General features: G+C 37.4%; 1 protein-coding gene across 7 annotated transcripts in view; it reads right to left on the reverse strand.

The window, feature by feature from the left end:
- MAP3K4 (mitogen-activated protein kinase kinase kinase 4) overlaps window positions 1-24112 on the reverse strand; it is a 68362-nt gene that overhangs the window by 25366 nt on the left and 18884 nt on the right. For all 7 annotated transcript variants that reach the window (XR_005628616.1, XM_039718882.1, XM_039718881.1 and 4 more), the window contains exons 3-14: window positions 22216-23597; window positions 18183-18425; window positions 14154-14300; window positions 12785-12942; window positions 12394-12510; window positions 11841-11940; window positions 11671-11754; window positions 9353-9619; window positions 7108-7257; window positions 5978-6139; window positions 2189-2322; window positions 535-613 (exon numbers count right to left, since the gene is read on the reverse strand). Coding sequence is in view for 6 of the 7 variants with exons in the window: in XM_039718882.1 (XP_039574816.1) it covers window positions 535-613; window positions 2189-2322; window positions 5978-6139; window positions 7108-7257; window positions 9353-9619; window positions 11671-11754; window positions 11841-11940; window positions 12394-12510; window positions 12785-12942; window positions 14154-14300; window positions 18183-18425; window positions 22216-23597 (3023 nt within the window). In the remaining variant the exon portion in view is untranslated. The remainder of the gene's footprint in view (window positions 1-534; window positions 614-2188; window positions 2323-5977; window positions 6140-7107; window positions 7258-9352; window positions 9620-11670; window positions 11755-11840; window positions 11941-12393; window positions 12511-12784; window positions 12943-14153; window positions 14301-18182; window positions 18426-22215; window positions 23598-24112) is intronic.

Consider the following 24112-nt stretch of genomic DNA (forward strand, 5'->3'; position numbering starts at 1 on the left):
AGATGAGAAAAATAAATTCTCAGAACAGGAAAAGGAGGAAAGCAGAGTAGACAAAAAAAGCCAGCTCTACTCTACTGGGTTTTTTTCCACAATAAAAACAAAAGTAAGATGTTCTAAAGTCTGTTTCACATTGGAACTATGTGAAAATTAAAAAATCTTTTGTATTCATACCCACAGATGAACTTTGGGTGTTAATTAAGCCTCAGAAGCTTAAATTTAGAAATTGATTATCACAACTATAAATCTCTGTAGAAAGCTGCTGTCAACTTTTCAAGACACAAAAGGAGATGGCCTCCCAAGACAGTACCTGCAACTTGTCAGCAAACTGAAACCATTACTGGCAATGGTAACAAATCCACCCTTTTCAGAATCCAACAGAAGAGATAGCAGCATCAACAGTGATATACAACAGCAATTTTTTCAGAATTGCACCTATATTCAGATGTTGTTTTATAAAAAGTATCCATGCAAAACATATACTGATAGCTTCACAAGCATTTATAAATAAACACCAGTAGAAAAACTTATCCATACCAAGAAGTCATCCTCTGGGAGAGCTGAAATAAATGCTGGCTCAATGGCTTGAAGAAAATCAAAACCTTGAGTTGCCCATCTATGTAAAAGAAAAAGACAAGACAGAAAGTGAAACGGTCTTTGGCTAAAACCATCATAAAGAGTTTCAATTACATCCAAGAACAGTAAATAACAGTTCACTATTTTGACTCTGCAAAATATGATTAAATCCTCATTTAAAAAACAGACTAATATATAACATGTAAAAATGTTACGTTTTATCCAATTATATTCAGACAAAGACTGATTTGAGCAAGGACACTGCCAAATAAGGTGAGCAGGTCATGCTATGTACCTACACCCATATACATGCTATCTTCCAAACAGTATCATCAATTCAACCATCATTTGTTTCAGAGCAACAAGCCAAACCACTGCAACCCCTGCCTGAGGTCTCCTTTCTGATACAAGACTAAAAGGATACTAAAGATTTCATGACTATCTGATCAGTAAGGACTGGGCATCAGTGGTTTCATGGCCTAGCTTGGCAAAGTAAAGTAACTTGGCTGGAATGAATTTTGTCTTCAGGCACCTGCTGTCCCCCACTGCCTCCCTCTTTGACCTACTTGAACTAGCAGCTGCAACCTACAAAATACAGATAGAACCACAGGATATCCTGAGTTGGAAGAGGCACACACGGATCATCAGAATTGAACTTCTGACTCCACTAAGGGCAACACAGAAGTTGAGAGCACAGTCCAAATGGTCCTTGAACACTAGCAGGCATGGGGCCACGACCATTTCTCTGGGGAGCTTTTCCCAGTGCTTGTCCACGTCTCAGTGAAGAACTTTTTCCTAATACCCAATCCGAAACTCCCCAAATGCAGATTTTAAGCCATTTTTAAGCTATTTTCTCTTGTACAGTCACCAGAGAAGATATGAAGAAGTTACAGAGAGCAAGTAATTTTCCTCTTCCCTTAGCTGAGCAAACCTAGTATCCTTAATTACTCCTCATTACATCTTGTTCTTTAGTCCTTTCACCATCTTCACTGCCCTTCCTGTTGCAATATTTTTATGTCCTTCTTAGATTATGGAGCCCAAAAGTACTCAAGGTGAGGCTGCACCAAGGCTAAACACAGTGGCACAACCACTCCATCCAGCTGATTAGATCTGTGGTGCCTAAGGCACCCCAGGATATAGCTGGCCCTTTTCACCACCAGGGCACATCGCTGACCCAAAGCTCACCATCAGCAAGAACCCCAAGGTCCCTTTCTGAATGGCTGCACTCCACAATCTCTTAGCCTCTGGTCTACATGGATACTCAGAGTTACAGCACCCCAGGTGCAAAATCTGGCACTTTCCCTTGTTAAATTTCGTAAGGTTGGTTATTGTCCAGCCCTCATAATCTATCAAGTTCTCTCTGTACTATCTCTGTGCCCTTGAGGGAATTAATGTCTTCTCCTAATTTAGTATAGCAAACTTATTTAGTATGTACACAACTCCTGTATCCAGGTCACTGATAAAAACATTGAAAAAACTGGCCCCAAAATTGAGCCCCAAGGAACACCCTAGTGACTGGCAGCCAGCCAGACATCATTTCATTAATTCCAGTTCTTTGAGCCCAACCCTTCAGCTCTACCAAAAACAACCATGGCAGTAAGAAGTTGGCTGTTACCTGGGTCGCGTGCCTCGGCCACTCTCACATTTTGTTAGCACATAATTCATCCATTTTCTGGCAAAGTTGATATATTTGTCTCCAATTTTCTGCCTGAATTCTCCAGACATCAGACGAACAACTTCTTTATGGTACTGTAAGAAACTAAAGATTACTTTTCATATATTAATAAGAAGAACAATATCTACTGGAGTATTTGAAAGCTAACAAAACTCTACAGTATGGTAACAGTCACATCCTATTCTTAGACAAAATTATTTTATGCAAGCAGTTGCCTACTTATAGACAAAAAATTAATCAAGAAAAGTATGACACAAAATATGATACACTGAGAGGCAGTACTGAGCCACACTGCGTTTTTCTGTGTGCATCAGGCACGTGTTGATGTTTAACAGTGTATACAGCATTGAAGAAACATCCTACATAAACACTTGATTCTGTAACCAGAGACTGAACTGCAAAGTAGTGTTTATTTTTAGTTATATTGCAGTAACATTAGGGGATAAAAAAGTTATCTATGTCCATTTAAAAATGAAACAAATACCAGCTATTTCTTCTAAGACTATCCAGAAGTACATTAGGATATGACACAATCTTTAAAAAATTTTACAAAGCCCAAAGGAATCAAATAGCAAAACAGTTAAGACATCTGAACATCACATTTTAAATGCCTGCAGTCTAATGCAAGCACTCAAAAGCTTCTACTTCATCAAAGAACCACCACAAACTCTGAAGGAATGTCTCATGTTACAGTATTATGGCATTCTAGGCTGAAAAACGGTGAGAAGGTAAGTTAAACCACAGGGTGGTGGAGTGACCATCCTTGGAAATATCATAAAAATGAGTAAATATGGCCCTTGGTGATATGGTTTAGTGAGCATGGTGGCACTCAGTTGAAGGCTGGACTTTATCTTGGAGGTCTTTTCTAACCTTAATGATTCTGATATTATCTAAAATGCTGCCAAGCAGCACAGTTTACAAGACTATATCTGAAATCATCAAGTTCTTAAAAGCTTTTCAGATTTCCAGGCATTGCTAATTTAACAGATTTATCCAATTCATCTGTTGCTTTTCAATTATTCTCAAGTAAAATTTCTGAGGCAACACATTTTTTATGACATTCTGCTAAAACTGGGAAGTCACAGTTCACTAGAAATTATCAAATGTGAGGCCCATCTACATGAAGGACTGCAAGGAGGATGCAGAAAACAACAGACTTGTCATTCTGAAGGCTATGAATCTACAGGACAACCAGGAGATAAGGCCCAGCCAGCATGAGTTTGTGAAAAACAGGTCCTACTTGACTGACCTGATCTCATTATATGAGGAGAGCCACTTAGTGGATCAGGGAAAGTTTGTGGATGTCATCTACCTATATTTCAGTAAAGTTTTTGACATTGTTTTCCACAGCTGGCTGTTCATGGTCTGGACAGAGGTTCACTGTTTGCTGTGTAAAAACCTGGCAGGATGGCCAGGCCTAAGGGGTGGTGCTACACCCTGCTGGCAGCCAGTCACTACTGGGGCTCCCCAGGACTCAGTTTTGGGGCCAGTCCCGTTTTATGTCCTTATCAATGATCTGGACCAGGGGATCAAGCGTACCCTCAGTCAATTCACAGGCTCAATCCAAGTTGAGTGGGAGTGCTGATCTAATGGAGGGCAAGAAGGCCCTGCAAAGGGATCTGGACAGGCTGGACTGCTGAACCAAAGCCAATGGTGTGAGGTTCAACATGGCCAAATGCCAAGTGCTGCACTTGGGTCACAACAATCCCATGTAGCACTACAAGCTGAGGGAAGAGAGACTGTAAAGTTGCCTGGGGTAAAAAGACTTGAGAGTGCTGTCTGACAACTGGGTGGACATGATCCAGTGTGTGCCCAGGGGGCCAAGAAGGCCACTGGCATCCTGGCTTCTATCAGCAACAGTGTGGCCAGCAGGACTGGGCACTAATGGTACTGGGCACTGCTGAGGTTACACCTCAAATATTTTGTTAGGCCCCTCACTACAAGAAAGATGTTGAGGTGTTGAAGCAAGTCCAGGGAAGCTCAACAAAGCTGGTGCTCAAGTCTTGTGAGGAGTGGCTCAGGGAGCTGGCGTTGTTTAGCCTGGAGTAAAGGAGGTTCAGGTGCATCCTTATTGTTTTCTACAACTATCTGAAAGGAGGTTATAATGAGGTGTCTGAGGCAACACATTTTTTATGACATTCTGCTAAAACTGGGAAGTCACAGTTCACTAGAAATTATCAAATGTGAGGCCCATCTACATGAAGGACTGCAAGGAGGATGCAGAAAACAACAGACTTGTCATTCTGAAGGCTATGAATCTACAGGACAACCAGGAGATAAGGCCCAGCCAGCATGAGTTTGTGAAAAACAGGTCCTACTTGACTGACCTGATCTCATTATATGAGGAGAGCCACTTAGTGGATCAGGGAAAGGTTATGGATGTAATCTACCTATATTTCAGTTAAGTTTTTGACATTGTTTTCCACAGCTGGCTGTTCATGGTCTGGACAGAGGTTCACTGTTTGCTGTGTAAAAACCTGGCAGGATGGCCAGGCCTAAGGAGTGGTGCTACACCCTGCTGGCAGCCAGTCACTACTGGGGCTCCCCAGGACTCAGTTTTGGGGCCAGTCCCGTTTTATGTCCTTATCAATGATCTGGACCAGGGGATCAAGCGTACCCTCAGTCAATTCACAGGCTCAATCCAAGTTGAGTGGGAGTGCTGATCTGCTGGAGGGCAAGAAGGCCCTGCAAAGGGATCTGGACAGGCTGGACTGCTGAACCAAAGCCAATGGTGTGAGGTTCAACATGGCCAAATGCCAAGTGCTGCACTTGGGTCACAACAATCCCATGTAGCACTACAAGCTGAGGGAAGAGGGACTGTAAAGTTGCCTGGGGTAAAAAGACTTGAGAGTGCTGTCTGACAACTGGGTGGACATGATCCAGTGTGTGCCCAGGGGGCCAAGAAGGCCACTGGCATCCTTGGCTTCTATCAGCAACAGTGTGGCCAGCAGGACTGGTACTGGGCACTGCTGGTACTAATGGTACTGGGCACTGCTGAGGTTACACCTCAAATATTTTGTTAGGCCCCTCACTACAAGAAAGACGTTGAGGTGCTGAAGCAAGTCCAGGGAAGCTCAACAAAGCTGGTGCTCAAGTCTTGTGAGGAGTGGCTCAGGGAGCTGGCGTTGTTTAGCCTGGAGTAAAGGAGGTTCAGGTGCATCCTTATTGTTTTCTACAACTATCTGAAAGGAGGTTATAATGAGGTGGGTGTCAATCTCTTCTCCCAGGTAAAAAGTGTTAGGACAAGAGAAAACAGCCTTAAATTGAGCCAGGGAGGTTTAGATTGGATATCAGGAACACTTTCTTCACTGGTAGAGTGGTGAGGCATTAGAAGTGGTCAGGCCACAGGAAGTGATTTTCTCCCAGGTAAAAAGTGTTAGGACAAGAGAAAACAGCCTTAAATTGAGCCGGGGAGGTTTAGATTGGATATTAGGAACATTTTCTTCACTGGTAAGCGTGGTGAGGCACTAGAAGTGGTCAGGCCACAGGAAGTGGTTGAGTCCCTATCCCTGGAGTTATTGAAAAGATGTGTAGACATAGACATGGTTCACTTGTGGACTTCATGGTTAACAGAATTAACAGCTAACAGTTGGAATTGATTATGCTAAAGGTCTTTTCCAACATAAATAATTCAACAGTTCCATACATTCTTTGTATTTCCACAGTTGTTAGTTACCTTATTTGCACCAATGAAAAACCAGAAATTTCAACTGGTTTTTGTTTCCTTACCTCAAACCCAAAATTATAACCCTGAATCATGGCTTCCCGGTAGTATTGCTGCAAAGTGGCAGATTCAGATTCATCAACTTCAGCATCAAACTCAGATGTGAACATGTGATCAACTCTATCAATGGCACTGCTTATCTTATTGCATAGCTGTAATGCATCATTCTGAGTAACAACAAAAAGGGATGGGGGGCAGCAAAATATTACTTAGTCTTGTCAATTGTAGAATATAAGGCAAACATGAGTATAACCATTACAATATTTTACATGAAAAGGTACTATAATGCCAAAAAAATTCATTCAGTCTTGAAAAAACAAACATTTTCCAGCAGCTGCATGAAGCAAGTCCTGTAATTAACTCAAATATTATAATAAAGTTTGCTTGCATGTGATTAACTTTAAAAACAAAGACAGCAAAAGGGTGAGCAGGGAAACAACAAAAAAACCACACAACAAACAAAAACATCCAACCAAAACCAGACAGACAAGAAAGGAGAAAATGAGTTCTACTATCTATAGCGTGATCAAGCCTTTGGTTCTATTTTCACCTTGGTATCTGGACCCAGCCTATATTGAATGCAGGGACTTGATACTGCCACTTAAAGCCCAACAAACAAACAAAACCCATCAAAGAAAACACTCATCAAACAAAAGCAAAACAAACAAACAAAAAAACCACACCACACACACAAAACAAGCAAAGAACCCACACTGAATCCAAGAGAAGACAAACACAGAAACTATTCACTTTTGCATTTTCAAATGTAGGAAGAAAAGTTGTTTGTTGCAGATCATTGATTTTTATAGAACTTGGTTTTAGAAAATCATACACTTTCTTTCATTTCAATATTGTTGCCACTCTGTTGCTATGGTATTTCATCTGCATTATGGACTTGTTTCCCAATTACTCAATGCAGAAATCATTACACCAATACAGCTCAAAAACACACTCACAAGTCATTTGCAAAAACAGAGTGGAAACTGCACTGAAAGTAAAGTCCACTGAGGACTACCACATAACTTGCAATTGCAGAATAAGCCATGAGCTTTGCAATCAAATCTTCTTCCACTTTTTTACTTATCAGCAAGCAAAGCACCATCAGTTTTCATAAATAATCCCCAAACCTGCTCACCTTTAGCTGCTGTAGAGCTTTGGCAATGATTGGTTGGCTGGATGTCTGCTCCTGGTGCAGAGATATGAGCCCTTCAATAGACTGCTGGAAAGCTTTTCTCTGACTCACAAGGTGGGCAGACTGAATGACTACAAGGAGGAGGTTATCAACCTAGAATAGAAGACACCACTACTTCTTGTAAAGAAAATCCTCTCTGTAAAAATATATCCAATATCATCAGTTTTCAATCAGTTATCTTTTAAATTCTAATATATGAAAGACCACTATTCATTAAAATCTAAATTCACACAGAAAAGCTTGATGCTGGCATCTGAAACTCTCACCTAGTGGGCAAAGTTCCATAAGGGCAAATGCCACAGCAAGTTTTCATGGGGAATATGGCTCTGTTTACTTCAGGAAAATATGGGAAACACTGCATGAAATTATCTTCAGATTAACTATACACACACAAAAAAAAAGCAACAGCTAAGCAAAAATAATTATATTTTCTTAAAGTAGATGGAAATAACAACCATCACATAAACAAAGAGGTTTTATCCAAGAAACACGGGATACTTTAGGACAAAAGCCCACTACTGAATTGGGAAAGACAAAGATTTAACATGCAGTATTTGCTCAAAATTTGAAAATTATCAATACATGATATGTTTTGGAAATCAGAGCTCTGATATTGCACAAGTCTATAAAAGCATACAGTCACAGATGGTGCTGCCATACTAAGCTCTGCTGATTTCAAACTACAGACAATGCACCTGCAACAAGTTACTCACAAAACAAGACCTACTTCATCCTGATTTTCACTATCTCCTCCCCAAATAATAATTTCATGCTCAAAACTCTTTAAGTGTTGATGAGATTCTTTCACTTGATGAGTATTTAACTAACACCTTACATTTTCTGTATTTTGCAATCAAAATGCATTTTTTTAAGACAGAAAGTTTGTATAAAAGCATACAGTCACAGATGGTGCTGCCATACTAAGCTCTGCTGATTTCAAACTACAGACAATGCACCTGCAACAAGTTACTCACAAAACAAGACCTACTTCATCCTGATTTTCACTATCTCCTCCCCAAATAATAATTTCATGCTCAAAACTCTTTAAGTGTTGATGAGATTCTTTCACTTGATGAGTATTTAACTAACACCTTACATTTTCTGTATTTTGCAATCAAAATGCATTTTTTTAAGACAGACTCTTTCTGAAGGACTTTTTATTTCCTAATCTTTCAATCCTGGGTTTAAAAAAACCTAGTAAGTGTTACAGACATAAAAACACACACACATAGTGTTTTATGTACACTTACATATGGAAAAAAACATTTGCAAACCAATTTTCATCTATTGCTATTTTCATTTTCTGAATGAAATAATTACTTTGATAGAAGTCCAAAGAACTTCTAAGCACTTAATCAAAGGCTGGCTTTTTATTGGTTAATTGGAACAACAGGCAAACAAGAAACAACATGTTTGCAAGTTAAAAGCAGCAGTATGTAGAGGAGTGACTTTTTCAACTGCTGTAATTGCTAGAACTCTCTGAATGCCAAAGGTCAGGCACAGTGACATGGAAAGTCACTTTCTTCGTGGACAGTACAGCCCATTTATGGTAGGGATCCAAGAAACTGCATGAGATACCAAAAGGAAAATTCTTATAGCTTAACATTAAGGACGTGAGAACATGAGGGGCAGGGAGCTGGCTCAGCTGTCAGAGTGCAGCAGAACTGCTGGCAGGGAAACCCTGTTGGCTTGGGAAGAAGGAAAGTATGACTGGAAACATTTCTTCCTGCAGAACTGTTGAGCATCCAGTAACTTCCAGAGAAATTTAACATTAAATGTCACAATTCATCCAAGATCAAGAGCAACTGGTTTCATGCCTCAGTGTGTGGAAAGCACATAACCATCACATGTTCTTGGAGACTGATGATTTCTTAATGTTCTGTTTTCAAGTCTTATCCACACTTCCGAACATCCAACTAGACATTAAAAGTATCTCCATTTTTTTTTTATACTATTGTGCAACTCTGAAAAAAGCACATTTGTAGAGACTGATCCTGCCAGGAAATGCAACAATCAATTAAATATTTGCATTTAACACAACAAAGCATCAAACTTATTCCTGAATTTAACGTTTTATTATCTATAAAAGGACACACGCTTCACTTGAATCACTCCAGCTAACCTGACAGAAGAAGCACTCATAGAAGTGTAGAGGTAACAAGCAGTGGGGCAATGAGACCACACCCACCTGCATGGTGCGCAGCGTGTCAGCCGTTTCTACCTGTGGCACCACTTTGACCGGCTGACCCTCCCACGAGCTCCAGCTGTCATCTGATTCATGGTCTTTGTCACTGTGTTTGGTCATCAGCAAGTAAGCCTCATATGTAAGCTCATCTGAGTCCTTGGAGCAATCCTTCCCAGCAGCCGCATTGAGGAGCTGCAGAATCACGGCCTTTTGCCCCGCAATACTGCCTGGTACAAATACTTGTAAACTCTCAAGTCCAGGAACTTGTACCTGCAGAGAATAAATACCCTGAATGAGTGAATCTCAGAGACTTTTTGGCAAATAAAAAGATAAAATAGGTACTATCATTTAAACAACAGGAAGAATCTCCATCCTAAAGGGCTGTACAACATATGTACCAAAACGATACCTTCAGCTATTTTTGCATTGAAAGTCAAAATGCATTATAAATTATTTCTTTAGAAATCCACTGGGTCACCATTTTCAGTGACTTTTTTTGTGTACTTCAAGTTAATCCTTCTACATATTCTTCTAAAGGAATTTTGTTACAAAATAAGTCCAGTTTCACATATATACTATGTATGTATGCATACACAAGTATATAATATATACATACACATATTTTAAAAAGTAAATTAGTCAACAAAGAGTGGAATATTAAAGGAAAAATTCCTTCAGAATTCATACATTTCTCAATGACTACAAAAGACAACGAGTAAACAAAAATCTGTCAAAAAAAGTATCAATTAGTCTTCTACTTTCATAAAAGCCAGAATAAGTTCAGTTAGAGCATTCTCTTTTAATAAAATACTACTGCTACTACTCAAAAATTACTTCCAATTATATCTGTCACACTGGTAGCAATACTTCAACCAAGTTAGGCATCAGAAGCAGACTGTAAAGTAGCCAGCATCTTGACTTGACATGAAGTAACTGACTCACAGTGGAGTTCAATTCTCTCTTTTCAGAGTGTGATGTTATCAAGCTAAGACAAAACACTGCACTCAGCACTTCTACCATTAGGCAGACATATTTTATAACTAAAAGGACCATAATCTGTAGGCCAGTGCAAAATACTAGATGGTTGTTACTTAAAGCCAAATTAGATTCCCAAAACTAATGAGCATCTGCCTGAAAAGGCTGTTAAAAATTTAAGCTCCCTACATGATATTAGAGGGCCAATATATTAAGTGTTCATTATCAAAATGTGTGTCATTTAACTCATGTACAACAGATGTGTCAAACTCAAGACACATTTTTTTCTTCCAGAAATGTATGTAAGAAAAAGATAGAGTCTTTAAAAGGTCTACTAAAACAGTAGTCTTGAAGCAGCCAAGACTACATCCTTGGGGGACAATATTTTTTTAAAATAAATATATACCGATTTCCCTGGCTATTTTCCAACTCAAACAATACACAGACAAGGACCCTGCTGAGCCAGTTGTTTTATCCATGTATTTACAATCCTTTATGAACTTATCTCCTATGAATCTGTGTCCCCTTAAACGAATTTCTGTATTTAGCAAACATTTGCATAAATCTAACAATAATTATGTCATGAAAAAGTTAGTGCATTATAACCCAACTATGAAATATATTAATATATTTTAATATATTAAAATTATTAATTAATATAATAATTAAATGCATGGAGAGACACAATAGAACAGCAAATCCAAATACATTTGAACTGTTAAAGCAAACAACTACAAAAAAAGACTTGTTGACCTATGAAATTTTAAGGAATTTTGCAGAACCACAAATGTGGGACATTACATTGCAGTAAACACAGAGCATCAAGAGCTTAACTTACTTTTGCTGCACAACAGTTTTCTAGCAACAGTTGCTCTGGAACAGAACACAGTCCCTGCATTTCTCATGTCCTTAGTACTCTCTAGGAAGCTTGCCAAAGCAGACCTCCACTATAATACTGTTGCTTTATAAAAGCAAAACACAGATCTATGTTCTCATATTATCTACTCAAACATGTATCCATTCCCCTTATAGATTTGCAAGCATTTGTTTCATAGCACTCACTACTAAGCGTTATTAAACAGAAGGGATTTTCCTCAGCCACAAAGAGAATCTTTGAAAAAAAAAAGTAATTAAGGCACTGATTTCCCAAAACACAGACTAGCATTCTCACTCATACAAGCACCAGTACAGAATTTGACTACCACAATTCAATATTAAATACACAACACTTTAAAAGTTGAAATATAGATCACTTAAAACACTAAAGCATGCCAATATTTGACATTTTGCTTAGCATACTCAGTTCACTTTCATGCCTCTAAAATTTATTACCTATGTGAATTTACCTTCACATACTCTTTTGTTTTCAGAGCATTCAGAAGATCTCGCACAGGGGCTGACAATGCAAATTCAGCTGCTATTTCAAGGTCCTACAAATAATGACAAAACAAAGGAATATGCTTTCAGACTAAATTTCTTTAAAGCATATAAGTATGAGGAGACTCTGTTAACTTACCTTCCTCAGCATTTTAGCAAAACCAAGAGCTTTGGAGGCCCTTTCTCTAGCTTCATGGAACAGCTCTTTCAGTGCTCTGCTGGTCTCTATAACAGACCTCCTGAAACATTGGTAGAAATGAAATTACAACGTTTTAATAAATCATATTACAGTTACACAGCCATTAGAAAATAATTATTTACGTAAATCATATTACAGTTACACAGCCATTAGATTATTTACGCAAATGTTAGAAAGAAGAACATAAATATTTGCAAGCAGCTGACAAATAAATTGAACTTGCATAGGCACATTTTTGGTAAGAATATAAAAATCTAATTCAAATATCATTACATAAAAACCTTTCACAGCCTGAACTAAAGAGAAGGTTACTAGGCTTCAAAAAAACAAAACGACGATTCATTACTACTGCAGAGAGAAATGCAGTGATACAGTCTATGAAGCCTTGCATTTACTGAGTTTGCATTCTAATGAATAAAATACATTATGCATCTGTCAGAGGCAGAGAAACATATATAATGTTTTGTTATTATTAAGCCAAAAGGCTTAGTACCTGATTTCATCTGATGCAATACTGTCATCGGCACTGGCCCAAAATTCATCACAACTGTCTTGTAGTCCAGAATCTAAAAATATTCCCGTAGATTTCAGCAGCATTCCTGCAATATCACTGTAGCAACAGAAATGGTGGAATTTCAGAGTCTTATTGAGGGAGCACAGCTTCTTATACTTATTCCTTCCTAGTGCAAGAGAGCTGTTTCCAAGTCCATGTACAGAAACACGCAGCATCTTGGGGCCCACAGAAGTCACATTCACAAAGACTAACTATAAGCTGCTCAATGACATCTCAAGAAGTCCCATCTGGGAACCCCACACAACTGCTGATTTGAATACCTCTTTGGTATGAAACAAAACCATAAGAAGAGGCATTAAATAAAACCTACCAAAATAGCTTTCCAGCTTGAGCTTCACCTCCTCTTATATAAGGAGTTATTTCTTTGGTGAAGTTCCATTCTTCCTCTAACAGATTTTTTAAACTATGAGATGCTTGAGGTAACTGCTGCAGCATTTGGATCCAGCTTCGCATATAATCAAAGTAAACCTGAACAAGGGAACAGATAATTTAAAAAGAAATTGTTACACAAGGTGTTAAGGACTAGAACTTTTCAAATCAACAGCCAAACTCAGTGTTATACACTTTTTAGAAGGTATTTCTACAATAATTTTCATTTGCTCCAACTGAACATGAGCTCCATGTTTTTACAGAAGGTGCAATTTATGGCTCAGCAAGTATTACGTTCTATGTGTCCTTCCTGAAAATACTGACCACCTTGCTTGCTGTGCTGCTGTTTACAACTGTATTAGTGAATACCCACAGTAGCCAGAGTACCCACAAAAGCCAGAGTTTTTAAAGCCTGAACTGCTGAAAAACAGTCTCTAAATGTTTTATTAACTGGATTACGTCAAAAGGTTTTATCTGAACATATCATCCTGGATATGGATAAATGCTGCGAAAAGGTTTCTGAGATTTAACATTACACTTGGTGTTCCTTTATATCAAGTCTTATCTCTCACCTTTATCTAATGACTGTTGTTTTAAACCAATATAATAATTCAGGTAAATTCAATTTTTCTTTAACCATCTGCCCTTCAAGATTATTTATTATTATTATTATTATTATTTTATTAAATGCAAAAAATTACCTTTTCCTTCAGTTCAATAATCCATAACATTCCTCCTCAAAAATGCTTAAGATACTTTCTATTTGTTTCAGGTATTTTCAGACTACACTGTAAAAATGCTAAGATCATAGAATCATGGGATGTTTTGGGTTGAAAAACATTAGGGATCATCCAGTTCCAACCCCATCTTTCAGAGGCCAAGTGCTTTTCTTAAAAACACTTATTTAACTAATTACAACAATGAATACACATTAAAAGAAAGGTATCAATTATGCATTAATGCAATGCCAATACAGTAAAACATAATGTTAGTAAAAAAATAGTATTTTTTCCTATACTAAATTAAAAGGTTATTAAAAGTTTAGTTCAAACTTATGGAATTTACAGTTCTATGTACGAACCATTTTTGGTAAATACAGACAATTTACAAGTATACTCTACCAGAGAACAAAACCCAGTATGGCTAAAACAGCACTGGCTTTGTGTTAACCTTTACAAGATCATTAAAACAATAAAATTGTACAAAGTAGGGAAAAAAAAAAAGGCAACCATCCCTAAAAGGGATAACAGATCTCTATTAGCAGTATTCACATCAATACACCTACATGAACGCTCCTTTTTGAAGCTTACCATTAACATTTTATGCAAATCCTCTTCAAAAGAATCAATGTTGCAATCAACCTTTTGTAAGTCATCTAACACTTCCCGCAACATGAACTGGTAATATTGCTTCATTAAGAGTCCACCCTTGAGAACTTCTTTACACTCTCTCACTAGCTGCAAGAGAGAAAGCCAAAACTGCCATCAGTCAAGACGTTACTCTTAAATTCACCCCTTATCAGCTCAGTTTGTCTAAATACGTTAGTTTGCCACTAAATAACTTCTAGAGCTTTCTGAAACAAATACAGTTGCTCTACACATTGCAGGAAAGATGTCACTAGTTTTCCAGGATTATTGCAATCCCATTATTTGCCGCATCAATGTAAATGGAGATGGAGGCAGATGTTTCAGGCTTACTCCCTGCACAATGCCACAGCAAGCAGCTTACTGGATAATTAGTTTGGAAACGGGCAAAAGGACTCACAGTCAGAAAAATCACTACTTTCAATGGAAGCAAGTCAGGCAAAATACACAATGTGTTTAACACATGCTTAGAGAAATGTTTTACTACAATGAAATCACTGTCAATCTCCTGGGCAGGTGCCCTCAATTCCAAAATCCATATCAGACTGAAAACAATGTTTTTTTGTTGCTTCCCTGAGCAAAGCTAACATGAGTAAAGTTTTCTTTTCAACTGCGAAGGGGTTGCCTTTGGAGGAGCTGTGACCTCTCCCTGAAAGCTTAGTCTTTATCTATTTCAAGAGACATGCACAGCCACAGGTACAGGAGTCCACAAGGAGCAAGGATCATTTCAAACCTACACTGACATGTTAATGCCTTTCTTTCAGAAGCCCTTCAAGTGCTAAGTGTGTATTCTGAGATCATCATCATCATCGTCAATCCCTGATTTTTTTCTGAAGGTCAGAGGGAATGGAATTGCTAGATGATTAATATGCTTTTTTATATCTTCTACAATGGCTCTCCTGGCAAAGTAATATATCAGCATAGTGGACTCAATGTATGAGAAATTCTAATGGCACAAAAGCAGAAAACATACACAAATGTTATTAGTATGACAAGAGCCTTTGGAATCCTTTACAGGCCAGAACACATTGTACTGCGCTCCCTGATGTGCAGAGGAAACAAGGACAATAGTCTCAATTCTACAGTTTACAATTTACCAAATTAGGTGAAAAGGAGTAAAAAAGGCAATTTTTTATAACGTGGAAATCCAAATGGACGCTTTTATATCCCTAACATGTCATATACTTCAAAATTAATGTCCTTCTTCACTCCACTCAATCATATGCAGTGTAGATTCTGTTAACCTATGGGGTTATTTTTTCCCTTCAATGCACGTCCATTCCAAAATAAACTTGAAATGCTTCATTAAAAATCGAGATTATTTAAATAATACTCTTCTACAGGGGTATGCTATTGAGTAACAGAATAGAGGATTTACAAAAAACTAGTAGAGCTAATCTTAGTGTCAACTTTTGAAACTGAAATTCATGAGGCAGTGGCCAAACAAAATTTTGGTGTACATTGAGCATATGAAAGCTTAAACTGATCATATTATCACTATTATTGGTTTGATGGGTTGCTTTTTGTTTAGGTAGTTTATACAATAAATTATTTTCTCAAAGCAGGAGGGGCAAGACAATACCAAATTTGACAACCAAACAGAAATAACAGAAACAGATGCACATACACACATCCACCTCTCAACATGAATGCTGAATTTGAGAACCATCTTGAACTTTAGTAACTTTAGTATCATCTTGAACTGTAGTATCTGAACATCTTGTTCAGGTACTAAACTGCCATTAAAAGAGAACAGCTCTCTCCAATAACATAGGATTATCAGGATTACAAAAGCTAGTACTGAAAGTGAAACATGGACAAAAAGGAGGAAGGCAGCAAGAAAGGACAGGAGAAAAGGCACATTGTAAAAGGAATATAATCTGTGTTAGTTTTATTTTTGTGTATATATTTTTTATTGAAAATCGTATTAATTTTTTAATACAATTGACTTGCTAGTAATACAAAAATTTAACATCAGGTTGAAAAAGTTGTGTTACAAGACTACCATAACTGATACATTGACACAGTACTGCTACATATTTCAAACGGTATCAAAAAGCAAGAGACACAAAGGTCTCAGTGCCTCAAATAAGATTGACTAGGTCAATCACTAGAAAAAACACTCTGCTGTGCTACTTGCATACAAACAACAATCAAGATGGTAAGACCATCTTACAGAAGGGAACGGAGCAGTGCACTTCCAGAACGCTGTGCTGCAGCACCAGCTCTCCTTCCTGAATAATACCTTGAAAGAATTGAAAAATCTCATGTCTGCAGTTAAGATGGCCCAGCTGTTTTGAGTTGTGTACAAGCCCTGCATCCCTACCCAGTGGCCAGGAGAGCAGCATGAATGAAGATACCTGAGTTGATCATATTTCAGATGGTCATCTTCTGAGGGCTAGAGTATGATGCAGAACATTAATGAGGTCCCCTCTCAGCTGTCTTTTCTCATGGCTGAACAGGCCTAACTCCCTCACCCTTTCCTCACAGGAGAGATGTTCCAAGCCCCTAATCACCTCTGTCCTCCACTGGACTCAGTCTATGAAATCTGCGTCTCTCTTGTACAGAGGAGCTCAGAACTGGATGCAGCAGTCATGATGCACCTCACTGGGGTTTGAGTAGAGGCAGGATCACCTCCCTCAACCTGCTGGCATTGCTCTGATATGACAATAAAACAACCAAATGTGGGGATCAATCTAATTGTAGGACCCAGCTTCCAGAAGGCTGGACCAGAACAACTCTAATCCAGTCTTCCCTGTGAACTTGCAGAATAACACAGACTCCTGGACTCTTCAGCTTGCTGAAGATTTTAGAAATTATAATTCTTCTGGAAACAAACAGATCTATTTGTGAACATCCTCCACAGCTCCTTTGCCTATTCAGAAATATTGTGTGGGACAGGAAGCACTTGCTGAGTTGAACTCATTTTTTCAATGTCATTAGTAAGGCAATATCCACCAGCAAAACAGTCTGGAACAAATACACAGTTTTCCAGCAAGAAAGTGTAATTTTTACTTAACTTGGAGTCTAGAAAGAGCACACAAAATGTTAAGGGGGAAAAAACAAAATCACCCCTGTCTCTGAAGGGAATACTGGGCTTAATAACAGAGTATGCTATGCAGCAGATTACTCTGTTAAGGTTGGAATTGTAACAAGGGAAAGTGTAGGGCAGGCAGGAAGAGAGGACAAATTTATTTGGGACCACAAAGTAACATAGCAATGGATTTTGGATCAGCAAGTAACTGGAATGCAAGATCATAATCAGTCCAAGAGCTTATTTACATGTTTACTCCTAGAGATCCTCTGATAAAACCCCAATTTGGTTATGCTTGCCAGGATGCAGGGAGATCAGATGAACTTAGTAGATCCTGGACTATACTTTGAAAACTGGCATTGATCTAAACAGCCTCCATTGTACCTGACAGCCTCCAGAAAATAAATCCTTACACAATACTCTCAACCAGTGACAGGACTGACAACCTTGGGTCACTGCTCACAGAAAATAACACAATAGGTTGGGGAAGACTTTATTTCATTTTTCTTCTCAATTAACTTTCATTATGCAACTACTGCAAGTTATCAGATTCACAAGAGAAAAAATCAAATCAAAGAAAAAAGAGAAATACAGGCCCTTAAAACTACCTATATCGCCTAAGAAACCCAAAGAGAGGAAGATGTGCTGGAGAAAATTATATAGCTTATAATGCAAATGGAACCAATACTGTTTACTTTTGTTGGCTAATAATATTTTTAATCACCAGTTTTGATAAGGAACCCTAAACCAGAGAGCTATACATGACTAGTTATTTTGCAAAAAGCAGATCTCCATATGAAATACAAAACTACTTACAAAACTTATTACATAATTACACATTGTAATTTCTTACACTAATCCTCTTTAAACTGACATATCATAATGAAATGACAAAATATTTCAAACAGGAAATACATATTAAAAAAGAAATTGAAGCCAACCTGTTTAATACTCAAAAGAGATGGTTCCCCAGCAGGTCTTTGTTCCAACCTCAGCTTGAGACATTCATGGATAACATTGAGCAGGACCCGGCAGAGAACCAAGAATGCAGGTTCAAAAGATGGCAAATCCATGGATTTCAACTCCTCCCATGACACAGCACTGCATTTTTGCTCGCAACAAGGTGGGAAATTTAGTAACTGCACATAATCTGAACACAACATGGGATCTGGAAATTCTGAAAACTGTAACAAAAAATAGGTATCATGAAAAGGAACCTTAAAAGTTTTTAGGATTTTGGATTTGTTTAAAATATCATGCACAGATGTATGTTTTTAAAAGGTAACAGTCTATTAGCTGGCAAGTCAACCACACAAGTTTCAAGTTTATATCATTGGCAGATTTTTAATTTATTTTTTTTTTTTAAGGATCATGAGTCTCAGGAAAAACAACTGTGGACCCTTTAGAACGAACCAAACCACTTACTTTATGTTTCTGTTAGGACATTATCTAGAGAAACAAGTGTACACTAAGCCACATCAGGTACATAACCTCATTCATTTTCAAACACATAATGCATATATTACCATAAAACTCCACACTGTAAATAAATGCAATATTCAAAAAAATGTCACTAGCTAAACTCAATCAAAGTACTGAAAAAGTAACTTTTGAATTTCAGTAGCTTTTAAATTTAAACTGTTTATAAAAGGAAGATGAAATATAGACATCAAGCTGGTTTATTGTTTTGGGGATTTTTGTTGGTTTTTTTAATAATAAACTTATTTTTCATTTAAATTAAGATTTTATTTAAATAAAATTACTTTTCTAATTAGAGAAAATAATTGAGACTAAGAAACAAACATCCTAGAATCTAAGCTCTGTATCTTGTGAAAACATTCTGAGCAAGTCTGTACTTGGAGGTACTCTGGGGTTTAATTTAGAAAGAAAAGTTGGACTGCAGAATGTGTAGCTCCTAAAGACAGCAACACACTAGTCATCACTTAAGGATAAGACTTGTTTCAGATTAAGTTTGTTAAATTCTTATTCTCATTTCTCAGCTGCTAACTATGACATCTGAATAGCCTTCATTCATACAGGAGACATGACTAGCATTTTCTAGGTTTTTCTTCAGCCAAATTTAAATAACACCACTACAAAAGGGAGAAAAACATTACCAGAAATTAGAGTAAGATAATGATAAATAATAAAACTACTGCCTAGAAAGTACAGAAAACCTTTTAAACTCATAATCTAGCAGAAAATTAAAACACATATTTACAAACATATCTTCTTAGATGGAATGTTAATGTCTTCTTTTTACTCTCTCTAAAAGGAACATATAGCACCAGAATAGCATGAGAGCTAAAGATTTTTATATGAGAAGTTTTCATTAACAAACAGATCATGAAAATACTACATTTCCACAGTCCTACAAAAAACCTTAAGAAACACAATCCTCATTGTGATGCAAATATAGTTTGGGGAAATTCAGTTTTTATAAAAATATTAAAGAACTAGTCTATGAGCAAGAATTATATAGCCACATTGAATAAATTTGCAATATCCTTTTCTAGCATCAAGGATAACAGTAAATGACATTAGGGCTTAGTACAAGACACCTAAACTTTTATTGTTCAATCTGACTAATCTTAATCTTCTGCAGGCTCAGTCTGAAATGTTTCAAATACTTCTTACAAAAACCTCAAGAAAAACTCTAAGACATTTATTGAGAGCGTACAAAAAACCACACTCAAAATTGCAGCCAGTTGAATAAACAACAAACACAGTACACAAGCTTAAATACGTTCTATTAATATAACATCCAATCTCATACGCTAAAATTAGAAAAATTATCCATCTCCACCAAGAATGAAATTGTACAATTTCTACACAGAATGGACTCTATAATGCCTAGAGCCCTGTTAAAGTATCAGAGCCCAAAGAGGAATCAAACATGTTTTAGAAAACATTAAGACCAGGAATATGTATAAAGATTTACAAATATTTAGGATGAAATGAGCATTAAAATGTATACAGTGGAAGAATCCAGAAAGCACATTTTAGATGTGTTTTAGACACCATTTAAGCAACAATAGAAACAAAAGTATGTCCAGAGACTTAGAAGTATACACATAAACACAGAGTCAAGTAACAGAAACAATAAAGATTAACAGAATACTAACAACTCTGTCTGCATACAAATACCAAACTGAACTGCACTAAAAAAAAAAAAAAGACACTACAGTCAACGTTTTGTCAGGTGCAAGGACCAAGCAATTGAAACCCATCTCTTCCATTTTAGTATAAAGTCATCTTTTGCTGCAGGAAGCACCACAATTCTGACAGAGCCGTTTGTGGTTTTTTTCTGGTAACGTCCTTCAAATGTTGTGGCAGGAAAGAAGTTTACAATGTATACGTATATAACATCCACCTTTACTAAAAACCATTTCTTAAAAGAGAATAATATTCCAAAGAAAAGGTAATAATCACTGAAAAAGAACATTCAAAGTAGTCACAAGGGTAGAGAAGGGAGAAAATATTAACCTTACACCTTATACAAATCATCCAACACTGCATTACCAGAAAGTTTAATTCTATGAAGCTGCAGCAAAAACTCTAGCTACTTAATGTTTCATTAACTTGTTTTTAAAAACCTTATGCGGTCAAAACTTTTGATGCATTTAACAGTTCCAAAAATATATTCAAAGTCCATTTTGAATACCCCCATATTATGTCTTGTTTACTTTGATTTTTTTTTAATTTACTTCAACCTATGTATTAAGCTGAACTTTCCTAAGTGTGCATGATTTGGGGGTGCTTTTAGTTACTGTAACAAGATACCTGCAAGTTTTGCTTAGGCACTTGACTCTAAGGAAATGTTCATGCATTTCTAATGCAAATTTTCTAAAACACAAGCTGAATCCAATTAGAGAATAAATAAAATTTCAACTAATAGCTTAATTTCTACAGTAATATCGACACTAATAACAGTACAAATAAAAGCTTTCAAAATTAAATAGCTTTATATTTATAAATTTATTCACTCTAAAAAATAGTTATTTTTTCTAAATAATCTAAATAATCTAAAGATCAACAATTCTTATTCCTTTTGCAAATGTGACAGTCAACATTAAGAGATCTGCAACATTTTGAAGACCATATATGGTATCCATATCAGAATGGGCATGTTGGCTAAGACATGCCTTTGTCCAGAATTCTCAGTGCCACTTTACCAAGGACAGCAAGTAATCCTCACCATTAATTTTTCCTAGCACAAAAATGCCTACAAGTCAGATAACAGTTTATATTAAGAAACAATACTCTGCATTGAAAGAATTAGTGACCACATCCTACAATATGAAACTACTGTCCTTCACTTACTGCTTAATTCCTACACTGGTTTTATTAACTCAGTCATTCTTAATTAAGAACATAAAATGACCCAAAGAAAAACAATAATTAAGCTAAAAGTCAGCTAAAGAATGCAACACTAACATGACTTGTTTTCACAGATTTCAAGGTTGAATCCATTTATTTATCCCACCTCTCCTCAAGCATAATGTCCCATCACAGTACTTCATTTGTGTAGATGAGAAAAACCACCAAAAAAACCTACAGTGACACTTTATAAAGAATGTCTAGCAGAAAAACATCCAGTCTTGAAGACAAGAAAAATTACCACTTCCACAGCTGATTTTTCTCAAAAAAAGTTGTTGGGCCTGACTTTCCATAGTGATTTTTCTGACTTGTTGATTTAGACATTAGAAAATACAATGAACAAAGATGTTATCACAAAAATGTCATTTCAATTACGAACAAGAACAGAGAATTAGCTTGGGCTTCACACAAATTCAGTCACACGACAGATTCATTTCTCCGGAAGGAAAACTGGGCTCCTAATCATAATATACACTGTTTTTCAAAAAACAACTAAGCAACCAAAATGTTCACAGAATCCCAATTCCTACTTTTTCAGTTAGGAACAACACAGCAAGGAGGTTCCCCTGTAATCCATTTACACTAGTAACCTACCTCCAGCTGGTGATCACTCCTTACCAACGCCATACGAGCCCTTTGCAATGAACCATGCATTAGCTTGTGCAGTCTTAAAATTAGTTTCCTCAACCCCATTTGCTTCAGTGCTTTATCAACAAACGGCCTGTAAATAGAGGTCAAACAGTGTTGGCTGCAGCTTCCCTCAGCATTGCATTCTGGAATAACCCAGGAACTAGAGTCATCCTCAGATTCAAGCCTATCAAGCCTCCTTGAAAAATGGTCCTGAAAGTCAAAATTTGGCTTATGAGTTAAATTGTTCTTGATGGCTTGTCTAAGTTCCTCAACATTCTCCTCAGAGATTTGTTCTTCACCATCACTCTCCTCTGTGCATGTTCCTGAGGATTCCTTTACTTCTGTTCCCCTATCAATGTCTTCATCATCTGGATCATTGTCTTTAGACAGTCGAGGAGAAGGAATTTCAAACACTGGCCAGCCAATGTCAGAAAGATTTTTGATGCCCAATACAGTTCCCATAATCCTTAGTTTCTGGTTTAAGTCTTTTGTAATATTTAACCATAGACAGAGTGCCTGCACCCTGTCTTGGAAGTCCTTTGCAGCATACTTTTCGTAGTCCTTTTGAAGAGCCTGCAGAGATGGATAAAGTGCTTCTATGTACTCCAGCAGCTCCATTATTCGCTTTACCTGCTCAAATGAGACCCGCTGCCGGTGGAGGTGTTCATGGTAACTCGAGTAACCCAAAGCACTAGTTCCATGTGTTGATTTGCAAACTCCTTCTCCTGAAGTACCATTGAGACTGGCTCCATTTTTTACAGAGGAGAAGTTTCCATAGTCCACTTTGAAGGTGAGGATTTCATTGATGATATCGGGGATAGCCTGACGGGCTGCATAGAGATAGAGGTCTTGGTCATTGATGCTCCGGCCAGCATGCCAAGCTTGCAGCTCCAGCCAGATCAGCTCATTGGATCGGTTCAACCAGACAGAGGAGGTGTTTTCCTGTCCTCTTTGTTCCCTGTCCTTTTTCTTCGAGACTGAGGTAAGTTTTAACAAAAGCCGGAGGGTTTCAAAGAATTTTAACCGGTCTGCCGGGCAATCAGTCCTAGAAGTCTGGCGTGTAGTTCTGGGTATTGGCATGGGCACAGAGACTGGAAGCTTAGCATGGCTACAGCCAAGGCTGAGGTAAGGCTTATTGAGATCAACATCTGGAATTGGTTTTTTTGGCAGAGATCCACCAACTGAGTCTAACATAAATGAGCACTGCACATTTTTCTTGTGATCTCGTTCTGTTGTCCTTAGGGCATCTCTGATCTTTTTCCCTTGCTTATAGCTGTGCTCCTCCACATTCTCAATGGTTTTCCCATTGTCTTTATGCAAAGACTGAGATGGCACACTCATCTTTTCTGTAAGCAAAGAAAAAAATAATGTGACTGCAGCAACAAAAACAAGCATATTTCAATTCAGTTCCTAATAGCTTTTCTTAGGTTGAGCATAAAACTGTTTAATATCAATAAAACAAAACAGGCATGGATAAAAGGAAAATGTAGTCTTATTATTAGAAGTTACCACTACTATACCCTAAACCAAAGGATTTTTTCTTTTTTCTCTTGCTTTACCTTTTTTGCAGAAAGGACCTCAGAGAATTCTCATCTTGAGTACGACAACGAACATGGTGTGACAGAAATTAAACAACCAAGTATCTCTTACCAAAGTACAACCATTCAAACTCACTAAGAGTATATGCATACACATTCAAGGTCAATAACCTACTCCACAAGGTTCTGGGGTGGCTTTTTTTTCCGCTTCATAATACAAAATAACTGTTCTGAGATAGTACACATAGGCAAAGTTAAAATAAAAAAACAACCATGAACTTTCCAGAAAAAGACACTTTACACAACACTATCCAACTAATCAG

Source organism: Passer montanus, unplaced genomic scaffold (genome assembly GCF_014805655.1).
Source record: "Passer montanus isolate IOZ18808 unplaced genomic scaffold, ASM1480565v1 scaffold40, whole genome shotgun sequence".
NCBI classification, from domain to species: Eukaryota; Metazoa; Chordata; class Aves; order Passeriformes; family Passeridae; genus Passer; species Passer montanus.